Source organism: Lonchura striata, chromosome 5 (assembly GCF_046129695.1).
Source record: "Lonchura striata isolate bLonStr1 chromosome 5, bLonStr1.mat, whole genome shotgun sequence".
Taxonomy (NCBI): Eukaryota; Metazoa; Chordata; class Aves; order Passeriformes; family Estrildidae; genus Lonchura; species Lonchura striata.
The window spans coordinates 43,708,994-43,732,231 of NC_134607.1; the positions used below are offsets into that span (position 1 = coordinate 43,708,994).

At 37.5% G+C, this 23,238-nt stretch overlaps 1 protein-coding gene across 7 annotated transcripts in view; it reads right to left on the reverse strand.

The window, feature by feature from the left end:
• Positions 1 to 23,238, reverse strand: part of GRIP1 (glutamate receptor interacting protein 1) — a 303,215-nt gene that overhangs the window by 128,238 nt on the left and 151,739 nt on the right. The window contains exon 1 of one of the 7 annotated variants that reach the window (XM_077783508.1): positions 17,177 to 17,517. The exons of the other annotated variants lie outside the window; for them this stretch is intronic. Within the exon in view, the coding sequence (XP_077639634.1) occupies positions 17,177 to 17,231 (55 nt within the window). The 5' untranslated portion in view covers positions 17,232 to 17,517. Of the gene's footprint in view, positions 1 to 17,176; positions 17,518 to 23,238 lie in introns of those variants that run through there. 7 annotated transcript variants of the gene reach the window in all.

The following is a 23,238-nucleotide window of genomic DNA, read 5'->3' on the forward strand; positions in this document are numbered from 1 at the left end:
TGCATATAAATCAATATCCATCCAAATGTCTCACCTACTAATACATGATTATTGTCTCAACACCTGCGTAAGTATGGTACACAGTTTTTTAACAAATACCAAAAATGGTGATAGTCATGTACAAGCATAATGCTGCAAAGCCACCAAAAAGACAAAAGCAGAATGCATAATGAAGTGCTGCTTCTTCCTGCCAGTAATTACATTTGCATAAGAGCAACTCCAACCACTATTATTTATCATTTCTGGGGGTAGAAATGTGTTGACTGTATGTTACATATTCTATCCAATTAAGAACCCTACTGCAGCATTAGGAGTATTTGTTTAGCATATACAATATCCTTGAAAAGTTTTCAAGAAATACAGAAAACATACAGCTACATCTCTTGCAGTACTTCATAATTTACCAAGCACAATAAGTTTGAAAGGTAATAACAATGCAACTGGCTGCTAGCCTAATCTCCCTAATGACCTGCATTTCACAGTTGTTAACACAGTTATCAGAGTCACACTATCGCCAGAATTCTGACAAAATGAAGTGGGAATGATAGCAAAATGCTTCTCAATACTCATTTTAATGTGGTTTCTTTTTCAATGAGTTCAATGAGTTCTTTTTCAATTTCTGTTCAGAAGCAAGCTGCAGCAGTATTTTCACTGGGGTGCAATTTTTCAAATACTTATGCAGATGCTTGGAGAACCAAACCCTACAAGACTAATTAATGTGCACAAAATTCAGATAAAATTATTCATATATAAATAACTTTTGAAAGAATTAACATATGCAAACATACTGGATGGCTCAGGCTAATACAGAGAAGATAATTAAAACACAGACTTATGAAGTAAAACTCATTAAGAACCAGCTATAAAGCAGAATGTGATCTTGTTTGAAATCTTTCATCTCAATCTTTGAAAATCTTCCTCATCCCAAGGAATTTAGCTTCTTACTAAGACTGGGAATTAATTTAACCCCCAGTTAGAGCTTCACCTGAATGCATTACGCACAGCACTCCTCTATCTGTGGCACAGTAAACATCCTGTATTAAAATTGCTACCAAGTAAAATGTCAGAATTTTATACTTTATGGTTTAGTAACATACTTCAAAATTAGTCCAGTACTTAATCTGTGCCCCAGCACTACTTCTGCATATACAGAAACAATAAGTATTTGCAATTTTTTTAAGTCCTTGCAAATTTGTGTGTCACAGAAATACAGAAAGTCTTCCAATAGTAACACCTATGTTAAGCTCCAGCCTCGAAGAAAGACTGAGCCTCTTAGTACTTCACCTACTGTACTGTGTACTCTGAAGCTAAAGCTGAGTAGAGCATAAAATGAGTTTTTCAAGGTTCCTTCATGGCCCTTGGGACTCATTCTGTCTTTAACAACTTTTAAAACCCTCATGATGCTCAGAAACACACAAAAGCTTCTTTCATGGAAACCTGTATCAAACTGCACTTCTACCCAGCTTAATATTTCTCCTTTACCCTTGATGCCTACACCAAGCAATGATGGGAGGCTATGAAAAACTCTCAAAGACATGTGACTTGGCAGTCATCTTACAGCCAAAATTCTATGATTCTCTCTCCACCTCACTACATATTTTTAAGGTAACAAAAGAAAGGCCACTCTAACCTCCAAATAAAATACACAAGCATCCATTAGTATGACTTACTTCCCATCTTTCAGATTTTATACAAATATGATTGATTTTTCCCACTGTGTGTAATTCCTTGTGGAATCCTATTTTTCAACATTGAAAAACAGAATAATTTCAGTGAAAAACTGGTGATTAATCACAATCAACTGTCACAACTAATTAAACTTTAATTCTATGAAAATCTTTTCTGTACAATCCAAGTAAAGATATACATTTTAACGTACAGGTGAAGAAAGCAACAGCGTACGTAATATACTTGTTTTTTCACTGAGAAAGTAGATGCCCCAGCTTTAGAATACTAAACTACAGCTTCTTTCTACAAAGTTATTTCTACATGAAATACAGATATATTTGGCATTATTTTTCAAATGCTTTCATTTATTGGTATTTCTTTTATATGAGTCCTATCAGTGTACAGGACAACATTTAAGTGTTTCAACTGAGAGGATGCATCATTTGCAAGAACTCACCATATCTGTTTTCCCTCAGTATAGAACACATCAGATATTATAAGAAAGCTGAGCTTCCTTCAAACCGGGGGGAAAAAGCTTTGTGCCTTGGAAGAAGGAGTTTGCTGTGTGTTCTTAATACATTTCAGAAAAAAAGATGAATGGACAAATTGAGAAAAGTCACTGTAACACTACAACAATGTGACTGGTACAAAAGGTAGAGAGAACTATCCATTCAGCTAGTACAGCTGCCTATACTTACAGCAATGGTAAAACTACTAACATGGTGTAATTTAATGCAGTGTGTCTTTTCTATCATCCTAATTTATAGTTATATCCCTTTTCATATCCATCCTTAACAAGATTATTATGGCAATTCGTTAGTTGTCATCACTATACTTTCAACTCTTGGCTTAAGTACATGATATAATTCACAATGCTAGGATGTGGAAAGAGCCATGCACTAACCAGCAAATAAATGAAATCCACAATTTAAAGTTTTGGGGTGACACAATTTTGTTTATAAATACAAATGCCAGTTAAAAAAAAGACAAAACAAAAAAATGTATTACAGAATATAACAGTGATTAAAACTATTTTTTTGAGATCTGCAAAATCAAGTTTGAAAAGAATATATAGTCAACTCAATAGAGCATCAAAAACATGGCTCTCAATCTGACCAAAAAGTAAAGTTACCAATTTTTATAATCTGAGAGTTTCAGGGTATTACTTCAGCCAAAATCTTCACGATAACAGAAGGATAATTATGTACAACTTCAAAGCAATGACTACCAATTCTCAGTGGTCTCCAAACTACTGCCTTGTGAAAACATTAACAATCCAAAATACAGCTACCTAGAAGTGATGTAAGATGTTCTTTTAAAAAACTATATGAAATGGTATAACTGCTAAGGTTTGAATACTGACAGTTTTAAGAGTTCAGTCAGAAAGGCACTTGATTTCTACTGAGTGAAAAATATATTTATATTTCTATATAAATACATAGATATAAAGATATTATCCCAGCTAGGTAGCAGCAGTGTGAACTGCCTGCGTTTTCTCTGACAGCATCTTCCACTCCTGAGAATATTGTACTACAGCGGTATTAAGACAGTCACTTGACAAATGGTTGAAACAAGCCATCATTTGCTAGAATTTAAACCCAGAAATTAAATTGCAGCCAACATTTCTCAAACCGCTAGTGTTTTAGACAATTTTATAAAACAGCCAAGTTGTACTACTGACAGATACCTTTCACATTAGTAAAACAGAGGTTTGAAGCATTATAAGCCATTATTATAAAGAAACTTTCTGACTCTTGATCAATGGACCTTTGCAACAACAACTTTCTAAAATACACACTATGAATTTATTATGCCTTAATAAATTACAGCCAGATACAGCTGTCACTTTTAGCAACATGAAAAGCTGGAGAACAGAGATATTTAAAGACTAAGGACTTTAAATCCTTAAGGAAAGGACCTTAGGATAAGGTCTTTAGGGGTCCAAGGATCACTTAAAGAATGAAGACTACTGAATGCTATATAAAAGATGGTGCATTTCTCCAGCTAAGTTTATGTGATGAGCCTTCATGTCTACATGGTACTGTTCCTGCAGCATTACAGCTGGAAATAATCTAGGGATCATCCAAAGAGTCTGCCAATTACCACCCCTCAAAATCCCAAGCTGTGATTTCTTACCTATCCTGATTTGACAGAGTTGCAGAAATGCTCTCCCAACATTAACTATCAGGTAGCTGCTTGATGCCCAGTCTAGCACAGCCCTGCTGCTCATCAAATACAAAGCATCTGTACATATCTCATAAGTATGGTTGTATAATAAAACCATATACATATATATATAAATACATATATATGTATCTAAACCTTCACAATCAGACCCTGGCCAGCTTTTCCTTACTAAAAGGATCTCTTTCTTCTTATATCTGACACCTGGGGCTACAGCACAGTATGCATTCAGATTTTCAGCATTTGCAGCTATAATTTTGGTTTTCCAAACTTCATTGGAACAGCTACAGAGAAAACCAAACAGAGCAGCTTTCAAAACCAAATCTGGACCGTTAAGATTAAAAACAGAGAAATAGATTTGAATGTGCTCATTGGCACAGACACCACAAAAGGAGAAGCTGAAGAGAAGGAGGCCAAGAACAAAACCTGAATGTAATTCTTGATTCAAGGAGGTGGTATTAGATGAGCAAATGCTTCAGCAATATGCTGAATCCATTAGCAACTTCAAATCAGACAGACAGTCCCCACGGATTCATGTCACAAAACCTACATTTACAGGAAAACTATTCCCCTTTGCAGGAAAGGCTTACCAAGTATAAAAACCCTTGTAATGAAAACCAGCAAATAGAATAAATTACCATACATTCTTTGTATTTCAGCAGCTCAGATAAAAATGTATGAGCTTCATGCTCTCTGCATGAGAACATTCCTGGATATCCCAATGACACCCTGATTGCAAACAAGGATGAAGAAGCTTTAATCCAAGCACATTCCCTCTGTTTTGCTTACATAATCTGTGTTTGCTATTCTTCCTATTTAAGACAAAGTTGATCTTGAAATAGGGGAGGTCTGATTTTGTTCACCTTAACTCTTAATTAAAATTTTTAAAACCTTAACAGTGCAGACATGTTTCCCCCTCCACATTTGCAGGGGAATATGAGATCCATGTCATAAAGTACATAGCAGGTAATCATTCTCCTAAGGAAGAAGGATTAGCTACCATGTTTCAAGCTTTATGATGTTTATGTAGTGAACAGAATTTTATTAATCTTTTGTTAAATGCTGTAAAGCTACTATGTTTTACTTATTTTATATTTATGATCCAAATTGAAAGACCAATGGTTATCTCTTAGCTCTCATAACTTCAGCTCTCAAAGAATTATGAATTTGGGACTGACTATTCAAATGTCCTGCAACACTCTTTATCATATTATTCTTTTATACTCTGGATTAATCTATTAAAAATCACCTTTACAGATTCAGCAAATGTCAACCTTTTTGCTTGCAGATATATAATAATAGTAATGTGAGTGTTGCAGTGAACATGACTGTTGTAGATTTATCTCACTCTTCTAAGGAAATTAAAATTTAGAATTATTCCTTCCTACATTGTTCAAATCTTTTATTGCGGTTATTTGGGATTTGAACTGTTAGCTACAATATCTGGCTTCAGCAGTAAGATAGCTCTTGTATGTATGTGACCACATATGTGTGTATATAAACACCTGTATATTTACACAAACACATATATTGTAAATTTTTTATGATTTTCAGTTGTTTTAGTACTTTCCATAACAGTGAAAATTAAATGCAGAACAGAAGTTTGCTTTTCTTGATTTCATTTGCAGACTCCTTGAAAACAGTGCATGAACTTTGAATAGCTCATGGGCCCCTCACTGAATTTTTCTGCTGTCACTGTTCATTATGCTGCCCATTAAGTTTTGTCAGAATTATAGAGATTTTTTCCTGAGTTTGTAAATTGTTCATGGTGACTTTCCAAGCATCACTTGATGTGTTATCTTCAGCTTTGTAATCAACACTAACCAATCCTAAAGCTTGTTTCTGAACAGTAATTGCCTACTCTTTCTGCTTTCACCACAATTTCTGACATCTTCAAGTATTCCTCTGCCTCCATCTGTAAAGGCAGAGGCTTCATATATCACTGCATTTGATGTCTCAAAGATAAGCAGTGTATATATATATACAACACATTAGACAGATCTTTTGCTCTTGGATAAAAAACAAAATTATTTTAGTTTAAATCACTCTTTATCCTCTTTCTTCACATTCAATCACAACGAAGCCACAAATGTTAACAGAATTAAACCAATAAAATCAAATCACATTATGATTCTCAAACTTGGGCTTACAGTGAAATCTCAACAAAATATCTGAAAATGTAATTTTGAACAGTTTAAGAAAACAAGTAGAAAACCAGATTAACAAAAAGAATCTGAAAATTCTTGCAGCTAACCATGAATCACTCAAATGTCTGAAAATACAATGTTTCAAACAGGTTACTAAGCTCCACCTCTTCTGGTATCTTTTGGTATGACAAAGATGTCACTGTGGGACAGGCTGGGAAACTTGTGGGGAACCAACATAAACACAAGTCAGTTGCTCTTTCCAACATCATCCCTCTGCTCTTTTGTTTTTAGGGCAACATGGATAGTAGAATTCGCTGTGAAAAGATCACAGGAATGTCACTTACTTCATTACTCTATGACTAATTATGATTAACTAGATGGTGGGGGAGCCCATTACAGTAATTTTTTGGCTCCTGCATAGTTCCTGAGCAATATTTGAAGGAGAGAAACTTATCACGCTGTGAATGAGCATCTGAGTGGATGCACAATGGTACCTTCAGCGGGACACTATGCTGCAAATGTCAACTCAGGTCCTAATTTCTTCTAAGGCAGCTGTCCATAATATTTCATCAGTATCAAGACAATGTTGCTTAAAATTCTCTACTGAAGATACCATCAAAGTAACTTCAAAGTTTTCTATACACAGCTGGTATTTCACAAATGTATTTTAAGTCATCTATTACAATATGCTACCCAGAGCATTACTTGAACCCCTGACAAACTGAGTAATTGCCTCAGCATGTTGGCCTGGAGATTTCAAAATGCATTGGATGTACAGACATAACATGCAAACCCCTTCAAAATGGTTCACGTGGCCAATGCCCATTCAAGAAGGTCCAGCCTTCCCAACTGTCCAATGGCAGAAATCAGGAAAATGTTTGGAAGTTTTTTCCCTTTTCTCTTGGAAACCATGAAAAACAAATAGCCTGGATTCAGTACTACCTTTGAGATCTCCTCTACCCAGCTACCTTTTTGCAAAGATAAAGGCACTTTTTTTGACAGTCAGGTTAAAAAACCACCACCAAAACACACAGTACACAGCTGTAGCAACACAGCAGGTCTGAAATACGTGTTGAAAGTCAAACTGATTTGTCTAGAACTGTTAATGAACATTTCAATTATAGCTAGACTGAGATCTGAAATCTTGGAGACAGCTGAAAAGCTCTGTACTGGGAACATCCCAGGCCAACCACTCCAAGTTCTCAGTCTGGATAAATTGTGAGGGTGTGTATCCCATGAAAAATAAGGGCAGAGCTTATACTCCCATTCCCGCAGGGAGTAAGTGATGAAGATTTTCTGTTACACTGGACAAAAGAGATCTCCACACTGCGCTACTGCCACAGATGCAGCAAAAGAGAAGTCAGCCTTACTCCCTGGGGCTACAGCTCCTACCTCAGTGCAGCTGTCAGCCAACACCGAGCAGCTGCTCTTCAATATTACATAGCATATGTGCATAGGAAGTGGCCCTCACATGGGCGTCTGCAGGAACAACTGCTGCTGCTGCTGCTGCTGGTCCGGTGGCCTTGCCTGAACCATCCCAACGAGGCCCATAACAGCAGCATTGGAGAGGAAACTGTATTCTTCTACAAAGGGAACTCAAGCGCTTCCGAAGGCATGACCTACCTTCCACTAGTGCATCAGGACAGGCTCCTGCTACCTTGGAAGCTGTGGAACATTTGGGTAAAAGTGACCTTTGGGTACATTTATCACTGCATTACACAGCTCCAGGGTGAAAACAGAGACAAAATATAACTAGACAATCATCTGGACTGCTGAACTTCCCCAGGGACTCCTCCACCAACACTGCACTTTCCTGCTATTTTTTTTTTTAAGTAGTAAAACAAAACCAAAACTAGAATCCCCATTTTCTCTGTTCCTTCTCATTCTTTGAGGAAACAGCCATTAAATAAAAAGTTTTTGTGTCTGTTGCTTTTTTAAGAATGTAATTTCTTTTTACTTTCAAGCTTTGTGGAGGTTTTTGGGTGGGTTTTTTTTGTTTTCTTTTTGTGCAGTAAAAAAGAACTATTCATACTAGCTCAGGCTGACTGGTTTTATCTCAGTTCCTAACTCCTTTTAGCTCAATGAAACAAAATCTGCAGGAAGTTTATGCTCAGCTTAAGCAAAACAGGTTCCTGACCTACAGGTGATATAACAATATCACATTATCTTAGGGTCTAGAGGAATTTATGTGTATAAGCATGTAAGTAAAGGTAAAAAACATATAAACCCTGTCACAGGAAAGCTTAAAAAACTTAAAGGTGCCCTCCTTTTGGACTGCTGGGGAGAAGAGAATGACAGATGAAAACTTAAGCCTCCTGTCATGGTAGGAAATTTTATCTTTGTTATTCATCACTGGCCTGTAATACAGCAGAGAATAACATGCCCACAGTATATTTGCAAATCTGCCCTGGTCTCTAAGAGGTCACAACACATACTGGATGCCCAGAAAAACAAAACTAAACAAAACAAAACCCAACCAAAACTAAATGCCAGAAACAATTTCTTCTGCCAGACAGGGCTGTCAAATTCTAGTTCACTGAAAGTATAAATGTTTCCTTAAGAGCAGTGTGGATTTAAACTGTGCTTTATTGGTGACATTTACCAATGCAGTCACTGGAATAGCTGGCATTTCCTTGCTTAACATCTTTCTCTATTCACTGTTGAGAAGCTAAGGCAGAATTAGCCTGTTAGATGCAACACTATTTCCAGTAACACATTTTCCCCCACAAAACCATGTCTAGTGTTTGTCTTTTTGCAATCAGTCCAATCTGGAGCAATTTTTCTGCCCTAATACACTTTTAGGAAAGCCTCCTTTTCTAATAACAACGTAATTCCCAAAAGCATTAATAAAAACTGCACACGAGCAGTTCAAGGGATAAGATTGAAATTGCAGTGGAGACTTACCTAAAACTTTTCCTTTTTCTGTAATAACAACATTCTGGGCTGAAGCTTTCTTTTAACTTTTGCCTAGAGTCTTAAAAGGTTCCTAAATATTACAGAAGTGCTGTTTTAAAGCAAACACCCAAAAGAAGAATGGAGACCTAAAGGATGAGTATCTTTAGAAGTTCACACATTTACAAGATGCCTACAGGACTTGGCCTGCAGTTTCTGAAATATCAGAAACTGTGTGGTCAGCAGGACCAGGGCAGTGATCATTCCCCTGTACTCACCACTGGTGAGGCCACACCTTGAATCCTGTGTCAGTTCCGGGCCCCTCACTACAGCACAGACCGGGAGGTGCTGGAGTGTTGCCCTGTTCTTTTAAAAGTTTTCTATGCCTTCTGATATTTACATATTTCTACTAGAGTTTCTCATGCACCATTCATGTAAATAATGATTGCTTTGCATTCTTCTTTGTAAGAAGAGAGAATTGATAAACTGTTGGTTTGACCCATGTGGTTGGAGAGGTGGCAATTTCACCCTCCAATCCTGTCACTGTTAGAACTCTATGTATTATGAGGTCAGAAATAAAACTTCCTCTTTTCCTTCTTTTACATCTTGAGTAAATGCATGAGTTATTTCATGTCATAGTGTGACACTGGAGCATGTCCAGAGAAGGGCAATGGAGCTGGTGAAGAGTCTGGGGCACCAGTCTTGTGAGGAGTTTCTAAGGCAGCTGGGGGTGTTTAGCCTGGAGAAAAGAGGCTCATCACTCTCTCCAATTACCTGAAAGTACACAGGTAGAGGTTGGTCTCTTCTCCCAAGTAAAAAGTGATGGAATGGGAGGAATGGGAGGAAATGGCCACAAGCTGTGCTGGGAGAGACTTAAGATTGGATAATACAAAAAAATCCTTCATGGAAAAGGTTGTCAGGCACTGGAACAGGCTGCCCAGGGAAATGGTATTTAAAAGATATGTAGGTGTGGCATTTAGGGACATGTTTTAATGGTGGACTTGGCAGGGCTGGGTCAATGGTTGGACTCAATGATCTTAGAGGTCTTTTTCAATCTAAATGATCCCAAATGATTCTGTGAGAGTGAAGAATGACAGTGATTGTGGTAACACTGAGGTAAATCAGTTTTGATGCAGAAGGTTCCATTAATTCATAAAATTAATACATTTTTTAAAATTTAATATATTTTTTCCCTTGAGGAAAAAAGGAACATGTTATGAACTACTCTCTTTTTGCTTGCAACTTGCTGAAACTTGGCCCTATGTGGTATTCTCCAACCAGGGCAGTCCTCCCTGCATGTCCCACTAAGCAGCCATCTCCCCAGGCCCGTAGAACTCCTGCAGGGAATGCAGATAGGGCAGAAGAAATGAGATTACCCTCTGTTGATTTACTGACAGCTGCTTGCAGAGGTGCTGTAACCTATGCTGACAGAGACAGACTCACCTGCTTAGGGGCCATGCCTAGAGCAGGACATGGCAGAAGCACATCAGCAGCAGCACAATATGAAATGCAGACGAGGCACTACTAAGCAGAGCCATGCTGTGAGACAGATTAAGATGCAGAAATCTGCCTCAGAAGGCAGGTATACTCTCACCCTGCTGCACAGTGTTTCTCAGATGCAGCACACCCCCAGACTAAGATTATATAAAGCTCATGAGAGAGTGAGTCCATTCTTCACACAAGGAACCAGAGCCCATTTCTGCCTGGAGCCTCAGCTTGCAATATATTCCTAAAACATCTAGGTAGCACTACACATGCTAGAAAAAGCACTTCCCATGTTTTCCGGGTATAACTGATATCAGAGCAGCCACATCAGAAACCAGCTGGTAGTATCTGATAGATAAAAGATAACTAACATCTCTTGGTATGACTTCAGCTTTCTCTTCACACCTTACAGATGCCTGCATGCAATTATATCTGTTTATATAAACTAAACAATTTCTCTGCAGAACTCCTGTCATACACACACCCTCAGACCATAAGAGCTGCAGCAGTGCTCCTACTTTAACTAGTACATGCTGGATTTGGAAAGTATTTTTATGTCTTTCCTTTTTGTCGAAGCATCATACAGATTGGTTAGTATGCTGCTGTACTTCACATCATCCTGAATAATTAATAAAGAGTTTGCCAGTTCTTGAATATATTAGTGGTGAAGAAATATTGCTTGAACTTGTGAACTGTGATTGGCTTGCTCTAGAAGAGAAAATCCTTTCTCCTTTCATTACTTTTTACAATAATAAGTTCAAAGAATTCTTTTGAACAAAAAGACAATATTGTGAACTAATAATGCTCATTAAATATAATAAATCTGCCTCTTTTGTTCTTCACATACTCAATGCTGGAAAGCCTAAATACCAATTATAGAAGAAACATCTTAACAAAAATTCATCTCTCTCCCCCTCCTTCAGCCATCATAATGTAGGCACTTACAATTTCAAAGCAATCCTAAAACAGTCCTGGCCAAAGGCATTCTTAAGTGCAAATAAAAAAGTCAAAATGGGTGAAAAATCTAGAAGGGAAAAAGTCATGCAGTGTCTTCTCTGCACTCTCATAGTCTTTGCCAACTTCAGTAACTGCTCCTAACCAGCAATGCACAAATGGGAGTAGGAGGGCAGGGATGTCTCCAAGACTAGCATGGATTGACTGAATGACATAAAACAGGTCATGGCCACTCTTTGCCTTCATTTTCTTATCTGACAAACAAGTCTTGCAACTTTTTTTTTTTTTTTTAAAGAAAACAACCCAAAAAATTCCAAGTAGTACCAAGGAATGCTTTTGTTTTGTTTTGGTTGTTTTTTAAATTGTATTTACTACAATGTCAGAACTTCCCTTGCTGACAGATGTCCACAGCTCTCCCTGTGGATTCTCTCCTGTCTTCTCACAAAGTACCCACTAATGGCTGAGGAAGGGCTGCAACTCTGGAGGTTGCCCTGAAGTTCCCCATGCTAGCAGAAAATAAAGTTTCCAGATTTTGCTTCTACTCTTTATTCTTTCACTGTAGTTTCTTTACTAAATCAGAAGAAGCACAGAAGTCACTTTCAGAAATAAAATGCAAAAAACTTGGAGATAGGGACAACTTGGATAAACAGGTGTTGAGTATGACAAACCTCAAAGTGTATTTCTGAAACCCCAACCAAATGCATAAAGCTAACAAATCCTTACTGACTGCCTATTTATAGAACTTACCAGACACTTAGGAGTTTTCTGAATCTTAAGAACTAATTTTAGAAAGACAGGGAACCAACCTGTGTTTAACAGTCCCTAGAGATACTGGTATTTGTGATTTTTGCTTCACTCAAAGCAAGCTGTTGACTCAGTTCTAGTAGTTAAACTTGTATTTTTATTGCAATATATTGGCAAAAAGAGACCACTTAATCAGAATTACTATTGAAATAATTTAAAGACTGGTGACCTGGGATGAGTCACTGAAACACTAGCAAGTTTGTAATAAGATACTCTATAGCCTCAAGGTCAAGTTTTAAACACCATTTAAATTCCATACTTAAAAAAAAAAAAAAAAAAAAAAAAATTGGCTTTGTCTATGTTGTAGTTGCTTGTGGGCAAAGCAAAGTATAACCTACGTCCAGCTACATTCAGAATTCATCCTTTGATGCTTTCGGCCCCAATCCAATTTTTAGATAACTGATCATCTTGTAAAATGGAGTGCAGCATCTTGCCTTTAAAGCTTGCTTTATCTCACTGTATTGGAAACATACTGGGAGAATAAAAATATACATCTGCAGAAAGGATCTGTATGCGCAGTAGGTGATAAATTATCCTGAAGATAGGCTATAAAGCTTTGATGGGTGAGAGGCATTCCACTCAGCTCCTCACACTCTGCCCTGTGTAACAACAGTTGACATCTTTATCAGAGTGCTCCTATTCTGTTTCCATTATAATAAAACCCAGAATAACTTCACTGGTCTGTGTATGTGCAAAACTGCATTCCTGACTCTAACGAAGAGACCCATTTCTGTGAGCAACTTTATACTACAGACACAGCTTCCTAAAAGTGCTTTTTTTTTTGGCTAATAAAGGGAAAACACAAAGGTGTCCATACATCAATTAACCACAGCCAAGGCTCTGTAATGCAATTTTTAAACTATGAGGTGGTTAATTTACCTGTAAACCTGACTAGCCTACACATTTCAGGAACTTTTCACTATTGTATGCTGTATATGTATATTGCTCGCTGTTATACTTAACATAATAACTGTAAATTTTATTTAGCATACATATGCAATGTAAGGGATTACCACAGGCTCTTTGGTATGCACAGCATACTGTTCAATGCCCAAGGTCTTATATGAATAAACTGGGATGGGAAAAAACCCTAGTGTTTCTCCACTGCACAAAAAAAAAATAATCCTACAATACAAGCAGCTGTACAAAGTGCAGATTTGTGGTTGCTCTTACAACTACAATGTACCTTTTCCTTATATTCACTTGGTCCAAATGTAAGCTACCATTCTCTCTGAGCCCAGTGCTTCTCATAGTGAAAACTATAAAAACAGCTACTACTTCAGATTCTTAATGTAGCTTTTGGCTTACCATGCTCTTTTGGGATAGAAAGGAGGTAAAAAATTAAAATAATATATAAAAATTACAAAACTCTCTTCTCAGTGCAAATTTTAGTACCAAATATGGTAAGAAGACAACTTTTCTCTTTTCAGAACCTTTTAACTACTTCCTACATTGCTTAAAATGTATATACATACACATAGAGATTCAAATACATATAAATAATCACAATAAAAAGAGACTGAGCTAGCAATATTTCAGCTCAAAAGTAAAAGTATGAAAGATTTATTAATGAAAGAAAACAGGTAATTACAGCACAAACTCCCATCCACAATAAACATTTTAACAGCTATTAAAAAATGCATAACGGAAAAATAGCACAGAAACAACAGACTAGTGTAGAAACAACACAACCAGATTTTTTTTTTTGTTGTTCTTAACTAGATAGAATAGATCTAAATTCAAATCATGTCTCCATAGCTATGAGAAAAGTCTCACACAGCATCCTTCTTGCAAATTGCATAGTCAAATAACATAACACTTTTCTTTCATGGTTGCTTGTGAACGGACACAAATATGAAGCTTCGTCTGACCTTGGTAACATAATTTCATTACTGAAAATGTACTGACCTCCAAAATAAAGACTCACAAAACTGAAGTGTAATACACATTAAGGGACCTAATCTCACAGTCTTCTTAATTTCCTGCATGAATAATTATTGTGTACTTCTTGTTTGCCACATCTTTTGCTTTAAGAGGGGGTGATTGGTACAGTGGAAATACAGAAGAAGACTTCTGTACAGCAGCTGCAGCAGCCACTGTAGCACTCGTACCTACAAAGGCAATACAGTACAAAAGGAATGCATGAGCAGGGGCAGCAGTGAAGCAGAACTGAGGGGCAAGGAGCTGGACTGGAAGATGTTTGAAGATCCTTTCCAACCCAAACCATTCTGTGATTCTATAATTGTGCCTGTCTCCTATGAATGGAGTAAGTTTGAAGGCAGACAACAAAGAAGACGACTAATGCTCCCATCTGAAGATGACCATGGAGGTGAGGTCAAGAGAGGTAAGGGTTATCTGTTGCAGTCTCTGACTCACACCTATGGAAAGAAGTGGGTACTGACTGGGTTTTGGAAAGTATTCCCACTACTAAATTATATTTTTGCCTTGAAATTAGCTCACAATACTTCTCTGATTGAAATTTGCCTTGAAATTAGCTCACAACACTTCTGAAGATTCTCCTGCCAGAATTTGTTTCAATTACAAAGTAAGTACATGCAACAATGCAAAGAAACACAAAAATAACCTCTTCTTTTTGCATTGAAAGGTTAAGGTGTAGTACAAGAAGAGGGGAGTACAGTTAATGTCAAATAAAATATTGCCTGAAGACCTCCCTACTGGAAAGACTTTTAGAGAGTCTTCAGTTGCCTAGATGAGGAATCTCTGTTTATGTGAAAGATAACAGGAAATGAAGCTACAAGCTTACTTTGTCAAGATAGGCATGAAAAATGACACAACATACATAAAGCAGATCTTTCCATATTTTGATGCATAGTTAACCACATGTCTTTGATTAAAAACACAAGACACTAATCTAGTGTGCAGTACACCTATATCTTTTCACCACAATAGGGCCTGAAAGACAGTAATTATTTTGGGGAATTGTACAAAGCTACAGGATTAGTGCAGAAGAAAAAGACCCTAGCAGAGACAGGCTGGAGGCAAGTACTAAAGCAAGGAAAACTGCTTTTGGAGCAAAGGACCTCAATGAATGTGCAAAAACCCATGCCTAGCAGGTTAGAAGGAGATATTCCAGCTGATACAGCAGCAGGAGTTTGCCAGCTGTTGGCAAGAATCCTGTCCACAGTAATAATGTGAAGGCCCATCTCTTTTCTCAGCTAGGCTGTGTTAAGCACTCTGTAACTGTTGTCTGAGATGCAAATTCCAAGGCCAAAAAACCCAGAGAATTAGATAAAAACCCAAAGATTTCACTCAAAACAGTGAAAATTCAGAAACCTGTCAATTAGGAGAGCAAAACCAGTCCAGTGTGCATATCGCTTACAGGAGAATATATGAACATACCTCTACACTGTCTTTTTCTTTATCAACCAGAGACAAGCATAAGGCACACTAATGCAAAAAATCAATAGTATCATGCCAGCTCCTATTGGGAGGGAGTGGGAGGAGCAAAGAGTCTCAATGGTAGTTAAAATTATTTCAGAGAGAAAAAAACCCACTAGCCTGAATGATGGAAGCATGAAATAATTAAGATGGCTATGATGTATTAGATTATTGATTATTCACAGGGAAACTGTATTTAAGTGGAACAAGCACTCTCATCAGTAACTAAATTACTGCCCAGATCTGTCTGATAAAGACATCAGCAGACAAAAAGGTTGCTCTGCTCACACCAGAAAAAGAGAATACACTGACTTTCAACGTGATAAACATGTAATAGAGCTACCAGAACAGAAACATTTTACACAAATGAGAAAAATGATGGCTGTTACCATCAAATGATGGCATTACCCAGCAAAGATTTAAAAGAGAAGCAAATCTACTGAGAGGATGATTAATAAATATTTAAGTTCCTATGTTTTGAACAACGTGACCCCACTGAGCAATCTAAATAAAAGGAAAATGCTTATATAAGTTTGATTGCAGTATTCTTCTCTTTTCCTATTACTGATCTCATTGTATTAGCATGCTACCTTTTCATGCTTCTACAAAATAAAACACTAATTGATTTTGAGCTATCCTGACTAATAATCAAAGATATCTGATTTTTCAAGCTAAGCTGATAAAAATAGTTCCATTCACACATGGATGTATACCCAGCTGCACAGTAACAGCCATTAAATATTACACAGAACCCATGATAAAAAAATAGAAGCTTCTTATTTGCAGACACATAATGCTACTACAATGTTGGAAGTTTCCATCAAAACATCAAGCTAAAATCCCAAATCAAACCTTTTTACACAGAGAAGGAAAAAATTACCAAACATAACATATTAAAAAAAATTAAAGTTATTTTTAGAAAATAAGGTATGATCATTCCTGAGTAGGAAAGGTGTCTTAGGCAGGTTTTTACATCTGCTTAAACAATCACACAGGACTCAGGGTAGTATTTTAAAGTTCGGAGCAAAACGAGAGACTGCAAAGATTTACAGTAAGATAAAATGCATACTGCTCGAACAGGCAAATTAACTTCAAAAGTGTGACATGAGAGTGCAGCCCAAAAAAACCACACACTGCTGTCCCTACTTTGTCACACACAACAGCCTTCGGCATCTAAAGCACAGGTAAAAATAGCTCGCAAAGGACATGAAACAACAGAAATTCATCCTGGATACAGGTCCAGGACAGCAGTGTCAGTTGTTCCTAGTAAGGCAGAGCGTGCACTGACCCAGGAGGGATGCCTCAGCAGTTAGCAGAAATACAAAACAATAACACCCCACAATAACTTTAGCACTTCACTTGGGAAAAAAAAAAATCCTCCTTCTAGCAATAACAAGAAAATAAAAATTAAAAAAAAAAAGAAAAAAACCCTAAATCCCAGGATCTATCTTCCTAGCAGGACCACAGCCTGGGACATGTAGGCATGTTAATTGAAAGAGCTCCTACACCCTCCCGTATCAGGAATTCTTTGTTGCCTTACAGTACATTGGAAGGACAGTCATATTTAAAACTAAAAAAATCAGGCTGTGTCTCTGGAAGAATGCAAGGGAGCCCCTGGATGAGTAAGAAGGAAAGCACATTACCTTTAGCAAGTCTCCTCAGGATCTGACAGCGGCATTTAAAAGAGACAGCTATCATTCTGGCTGCCTGCCTCCCCTGGCAAAGCTCGCTCGGGGCTCTGCTTGGGTGAATGCAGCAGCAGCAGCCTGTGAATTCCTCCTCCCGCACATACCAGGCAAAAGGTAGCCCCGGCGGGGAGTGACAAAGCTTAATTCCTCCTGGCTGATGCAGAGATCAGCTCCGTGTCATCTGGCAAAGCTGTGTCATTCACTACCAGCGCCGTCACCACCACCTGCATCAGGAGATGCAGGGCTTAAAAAGCCATATTTCTTTACAAGCTAGAAAGCATCTAGCTGCACACACAGACACGGATATTGGAGGGACACATCCCCCAGCCACTCGCATTCCCTGACCCTGCAGGGAGTGATGGTAGCTGTGCCAGGCAAAGGGCCCCACATTTCAACAAGACATGGTGATTTTTCTCCTCCTTCCTTGTATCTATCCTTTCCCTCAGTGTCTCCTCTGGATAAATAGGGCAAAACCACCAGGAATCCTACTTCTGGGAGAGAGAATGAGCCCATTCAAACGGAAATAGTCTAATTAAAGCATATTAAAGATTCAATCCTACTGATCTATAAGGAAGAAAAAAGAAAAAGCCTGATTTGATAACCAGGAAAGCTTTTTGACAATTGTAGACAAGTATATTACAGCCGGTGGAACACAGACCACAGGGGGAGGGAGAGAGTAAAGGGAATTGATGGATTGTTGTGTGTAGGCAGGACCACCAAGCATTTGATCAAACAAAAATGAAATTATGCTGAATAGAAAACACACAGCGAATAGAGTTTTCTGTGTTCACTAAAGGGAAAGAGAGCAGATTTTAGAGCAGCTGAACTGGCCAAATATTGCACCATTTGTAAGATTTCTTCAGCTCACAAGGAGTTTTATGCCCTCTCATGCCTATTCAAACAGCAAATTAACCTACTTTTACTAGCCATTCAGAAAATTATGAAGCAGAGCATACCACTTAAACTAGAGTTCCATACCACCTTTATGGACAAAACTCCATACCCATTCTAAAAACCAAGCAAGCAAACCAAAATATTCCATATGGAGTTTTTCATATCAAATCTATGGACAAACCCCAAGTCCTGCACCACATACTCTCTTTTAAGACAACAGATAATTATTTATTTCTCAAGATTTATGCTTCACTTGAACAATATACTTTAAACTGTCTTCATAAATTCTGTCCCATTCATGCGCTTTGATTACAAAATTGCTTAGTTTATCTTCTGCCATCTTTTATCCATCACTGTACTTAATGTTATGGTCCAGCGTCATGGTGCTCATCTTCTACCACCAGACAGAGAAATACAGGAGGAAGCAGGGACAGCTTTCACACTCTGAGCCATTTCTCTCTCCCTGCCTGCTCTTCACTGCATCAGGAGCTCTGTGCTTCCCACAGTCCAACTCAAACTACTATTACAGTGATTGTTTTACTTATTTTTGTTTTATTGATTAGAGCAACAGCCATATTTCCAAGGGTAAGGTGAAACATTCCATCAGCACCACTGCAATTGCCTAGACAGACCTGGTGAAAATTGATTTTATTTCACTGTCATTAAAACTAGATAGGAGTAATCGAGTCATCTGTTCACCAACCTTGTTATTGCTTCTTGTAGCTGCTCTTGTACCAGAGAGACACAAAACCCAACCAGCGGAACAGCAGATGCACCTGAAGGCATGAACTGATGGCTCCATCCTTGGAACCACAGACTTCTGGCCAAGGATGGACAGGGCATACTTGCTGCTCTCTTTCTGCAGACTGGCATCCAGAATCTTTATTACTGCCTTTTCATCTGCCAGATGCCTGACCTCGATGCCATAAACCTTGCTGGACCCAGGCAGACTAGTTTGAACACTTGCCCTTAACCCACTGGTAACCAGAAGATACTGCCAAGATGATCATTTGGCAGCCCTAACTTTTGTTGACTCTTCCCAGTCAGCTGTAGGGTCAACATTGTCTACTTCAGGCAGTAAGGTCTCCACTCCCACCTCTTTGCTTATGAACCTGCCAGCATCAGTGCTGGGTAAGCCTGCAGGGCTTGTTCTGCCCTTCAAAAGAAGATGATTTTGGTGAGCAGGATTCAAATCAAGAGTCCACTTTTGTGCAATATTAACATAATTGAAGACTTCTGCTGGGCAGAGAATGGCAAGAGGTTGTACCTACACCATGAGGAAGAGCAGCTTGCTGCTTGTCTTTGTGATCTGACTTCAAGGTTCAGCCCCTTTGGCAGAGAGCGCAAAACAGAGGACAATTACAGAGCTAAGGGGCTGCAAAAGACAAACTTCAGACACTGGAGGAAAACCAAGCCTTTAGGTACGGAAATGCTGAGTCCCAACGGGATTAAGTAGAAATGTGTAAAACTGTAATAATTGTACAGAAACTGTGATATATATGCAAAACCTGCAGCAAACTTGGTCAGATAAAGCTTTACTAACAATTAAAGAATACATTAATTCCTTGATCCAAAAAGCTTATTGTATTGTTTACTACTTCTAGCTTACTTGTGTGTATGTTAAGCAGTCTCTGAAGCACAGCAATAGTCACTTCCAACCAAGTCAATAGGATAATTTTTTTGCTTTTGTTTCTTCAGACAATTTTATTGTCCTTGCCAAGGGAGGTCATGTATGGATTTGAATTACTCAAAAAGGTTTCAGAAGACAAAGAATTCATACTTCAAATCCAGCATGGAAAATAATTATCTATTTTATGTACTGCATATTTTTTCCTCATTTTTGCTAGGTCTAAAAAAGATCCAGTTATTAGAACAATTTCTAAAATATTCACTCATGATAGACATAGTTTTATCACCTTCTTTCAGCACCTTCTTTCAGGACAACAATTATGAGGATTAACACAACTGTTCTTCTCCAAAGTCCTACTCCTGAAATTAATTTAACTATACCTCATGTGTTAATATGTATTTTTTTAACAAATTAAGTATTTTGTGGTCTTTAAATGTTTCAAGATTCCAATGACAGCCATCATTTTCTGAAGTGTCATTCATTCAAATCTGCAGCTGGAATCAGCTGGTTTCAGGAAGAAAAAGGGCAGAGGAGGTAAAAACAAAAAGGTATCTAATATAGTATTAGGAAATCAAAAACCCTCAGACATTATAAAAATTATTTATAGTCTATATAACAAAGCTTAAACTCTTATTAATTATATTTCTTCTTTATTAACTCAGCTACATATATAGTGACAATTTTCTCTGGACTCATCTGTAAAAATCGTTTTTCATTGTGATCCTTTCAGGCAGTAGCATGAATTTTTATCACTTTTATTGCTGCACTCACTCCTTTTTTCAGGAGTCTGAAAGATTATAGAATATAAATATAGAATATAATAATAATATAGAATATCAATATATAACACACAAATATGTTATCAACTGAATTTTCATTCCTAAGTAGAAGGTCACTAGATGAAAGAAGCTTATATTTTCATATGGTAAGACAGGCAGTGTAATATACGTATCCTATTTAACACAAACTTCTGATTAATCTTATCAGATCACATTAGCTGAAATAAATGAATCAAAAAATGTTACTAGCTATTACACTTCTCTGTAGGATAAAAAAAAAACTAATAAAACATCTCTAAATTAAATTGAAGATTACAATCTTTATACAGTGTGACATTCAGATACAATGAGAAAATTTCTGTAAAGAACCAGTATTCAATGAAGAATACAAATTCTGCAAAATATGAAATTGTCTTGGGCGGTGGGGGGGGGGAGGGGGGAAGAGTTTTAAAAAAATGTACTTCTTACATAGAATACACACCCTTCTGTTTCACAGGAATATACAAACCCAGAAGACACCCTAGGTATAATTCCACTCATGCTGTATCAAACATTTCCTTTCTTCCCCTCTTTCACTTGTCAGGGAATTTGTCCACATGAGCTGCTATAAGTGGTTTCGGATGTCATATGCTCCTATTTTTCTTTATGCCCTAAGTTTGTGTGTGACCACACAGAAGCAGATGCACCACAGAGAACTCATTTAGTCACAGCAATGTTCACCACAGGCTCAGACCTTTAAAGAAAGCCACCCATGGGGTTCAGTGAGGACAGAGATGTATTCGAACAACAGTATCAGTAGAACATTAAGGCAAGGAGAAAGACATGCAGATATCAAGTGTTCATGTGTCAGGAAGACACAGTGATATCTGCTGAATCTACCTGCATTAGAAAATTGAAATGAAGTATTATGAAATCTGAACACATAAGGATTTTCCACAAGTCATTATTTTGTTTCATCATTTTACAAGTTACCGCTGGCATCTACCACATTAGTCAAATGGAAAGTCCTATTCTTAAGGAACAAAGAGACTTAATTTAGCTATGAAAATAACAAATTGCTATATGGATACTTCTGTTTTGAAAACTGAAACACTTCCACTATAGTTATAACAATACCAGAATGCCTATCAGAACAAAATTTTTCAAATAGAAGAGCTGTATTCCCATTCAGCAGCAGGCTCAGTCAGTCCAGCATTTTGTAATGAATACTGCTCTATCAGGAAGATTCCCCTTCACTACAGGGAGAAGGAATAAAAAGGCGAGTGAAATAAAGACGCCCTGTTATTCCCCCGTGCTCATATTATCAAAAAAGACAACTTGTCAGCTTTGCATAATTTGGAGGATCTTGTAAATTTACATTTTTATTAAATCAACTACAGCAGCTATTTTCTAGCTTTATAACCATCTCTGCAACACTGATGGGTAATTTCACGCAGACACTGCAGCAGAATGCTTTACAGGTCATTAGGAGTCATAAAAGCTGCTCTGGCTTCAGAAGATCCTCACTAGAGAACACGTCACGCAGGAGGTTCATGTTGCAAAGCAAGGACATGTGTGTTGCAAGTGGCTAACAGATGACAAGAATACATCTGTTAAAGATCTAAGTTGATGCCAAAACACTGTTGCATAGCACTACACAAGTATTTTAGCTTCACTGCCTAGGAAGAAATTAGGAAAAATAATTTAGGGGACTTACAAGTTAAAAACCACCAAAATCTTCATTTATTTGCTCCAAGCAATCTTAACCTTTTTCAATCAGTAGATATTAAATAAGTGGTGATAAAATCAGTCAATATTGCCACATCCTGGGATGGCTTTTTGTTGAAGTGTTTTACTACACAGCAGATTCACATTTTAATTTACTTTTTTAAAAGTCTGATTTAACAATATATTTTTAAAAATTTATAATGCAGTATTAAAGGAAAGAGACGACATACATGTTTTCTACATGAAAATAACTCTCCACTGAACATTACCCTTTAGCACAACCTAAGGAACAGCATTGCCTACATTACCCTTTACAAGAATACCACACCAGAGATTTACAAAAAAATCTTTATCTTACCAGTCTGTTTCAATTGCTGGCAAAAAATTAAACCTGTTCTTTTTAGTGAAATTGTGTTGATATACAAAGGTTAAGAGATGTTTCTTACTAGAAAAATAGCTTAAAAAAACCCTTTGAGTACAACTTTGACTTTTAACTTCATTTCAGCTACTAGCAAACACACTGGTCAGCTTTTTCCACTCTTCCTTAGCCACATATATTTGTTTAAAAATAATTATGGACTTAAAAGATTTGGAAAATATGGAGATGCCGCATACACTATGAAAATTAGAAACTTTAGCAGCAGAAGTATGTTGTAGTCTCTCAAAGGTAACTTCCAACACAGTCACAACTAAACTGAGATTTGTTTCAGAAACAAGTTATCATCATCATCCTTGCATCGTTTGGGTTGGCACAGGCCTTAAACATCATCTAGCTTCAATCTCACTGCCATCCACTAGACCAGGTTGCTCAGAACCCCATCCAAACTGGCCTTGAACGCTTCCAGGGATGAGGCATCCAAAACTTCTCTGGGCATCCTGTTCCAGTGTCTCACAACCCTCACCGTAACAAATTCCTTTCTACGATCTAACTTAAATCCATCCTCTCTTAGGTTAAAAATGTTCCCCCTAATCCCATCACTATCTGTCCATGCAAAAAAATACCATCT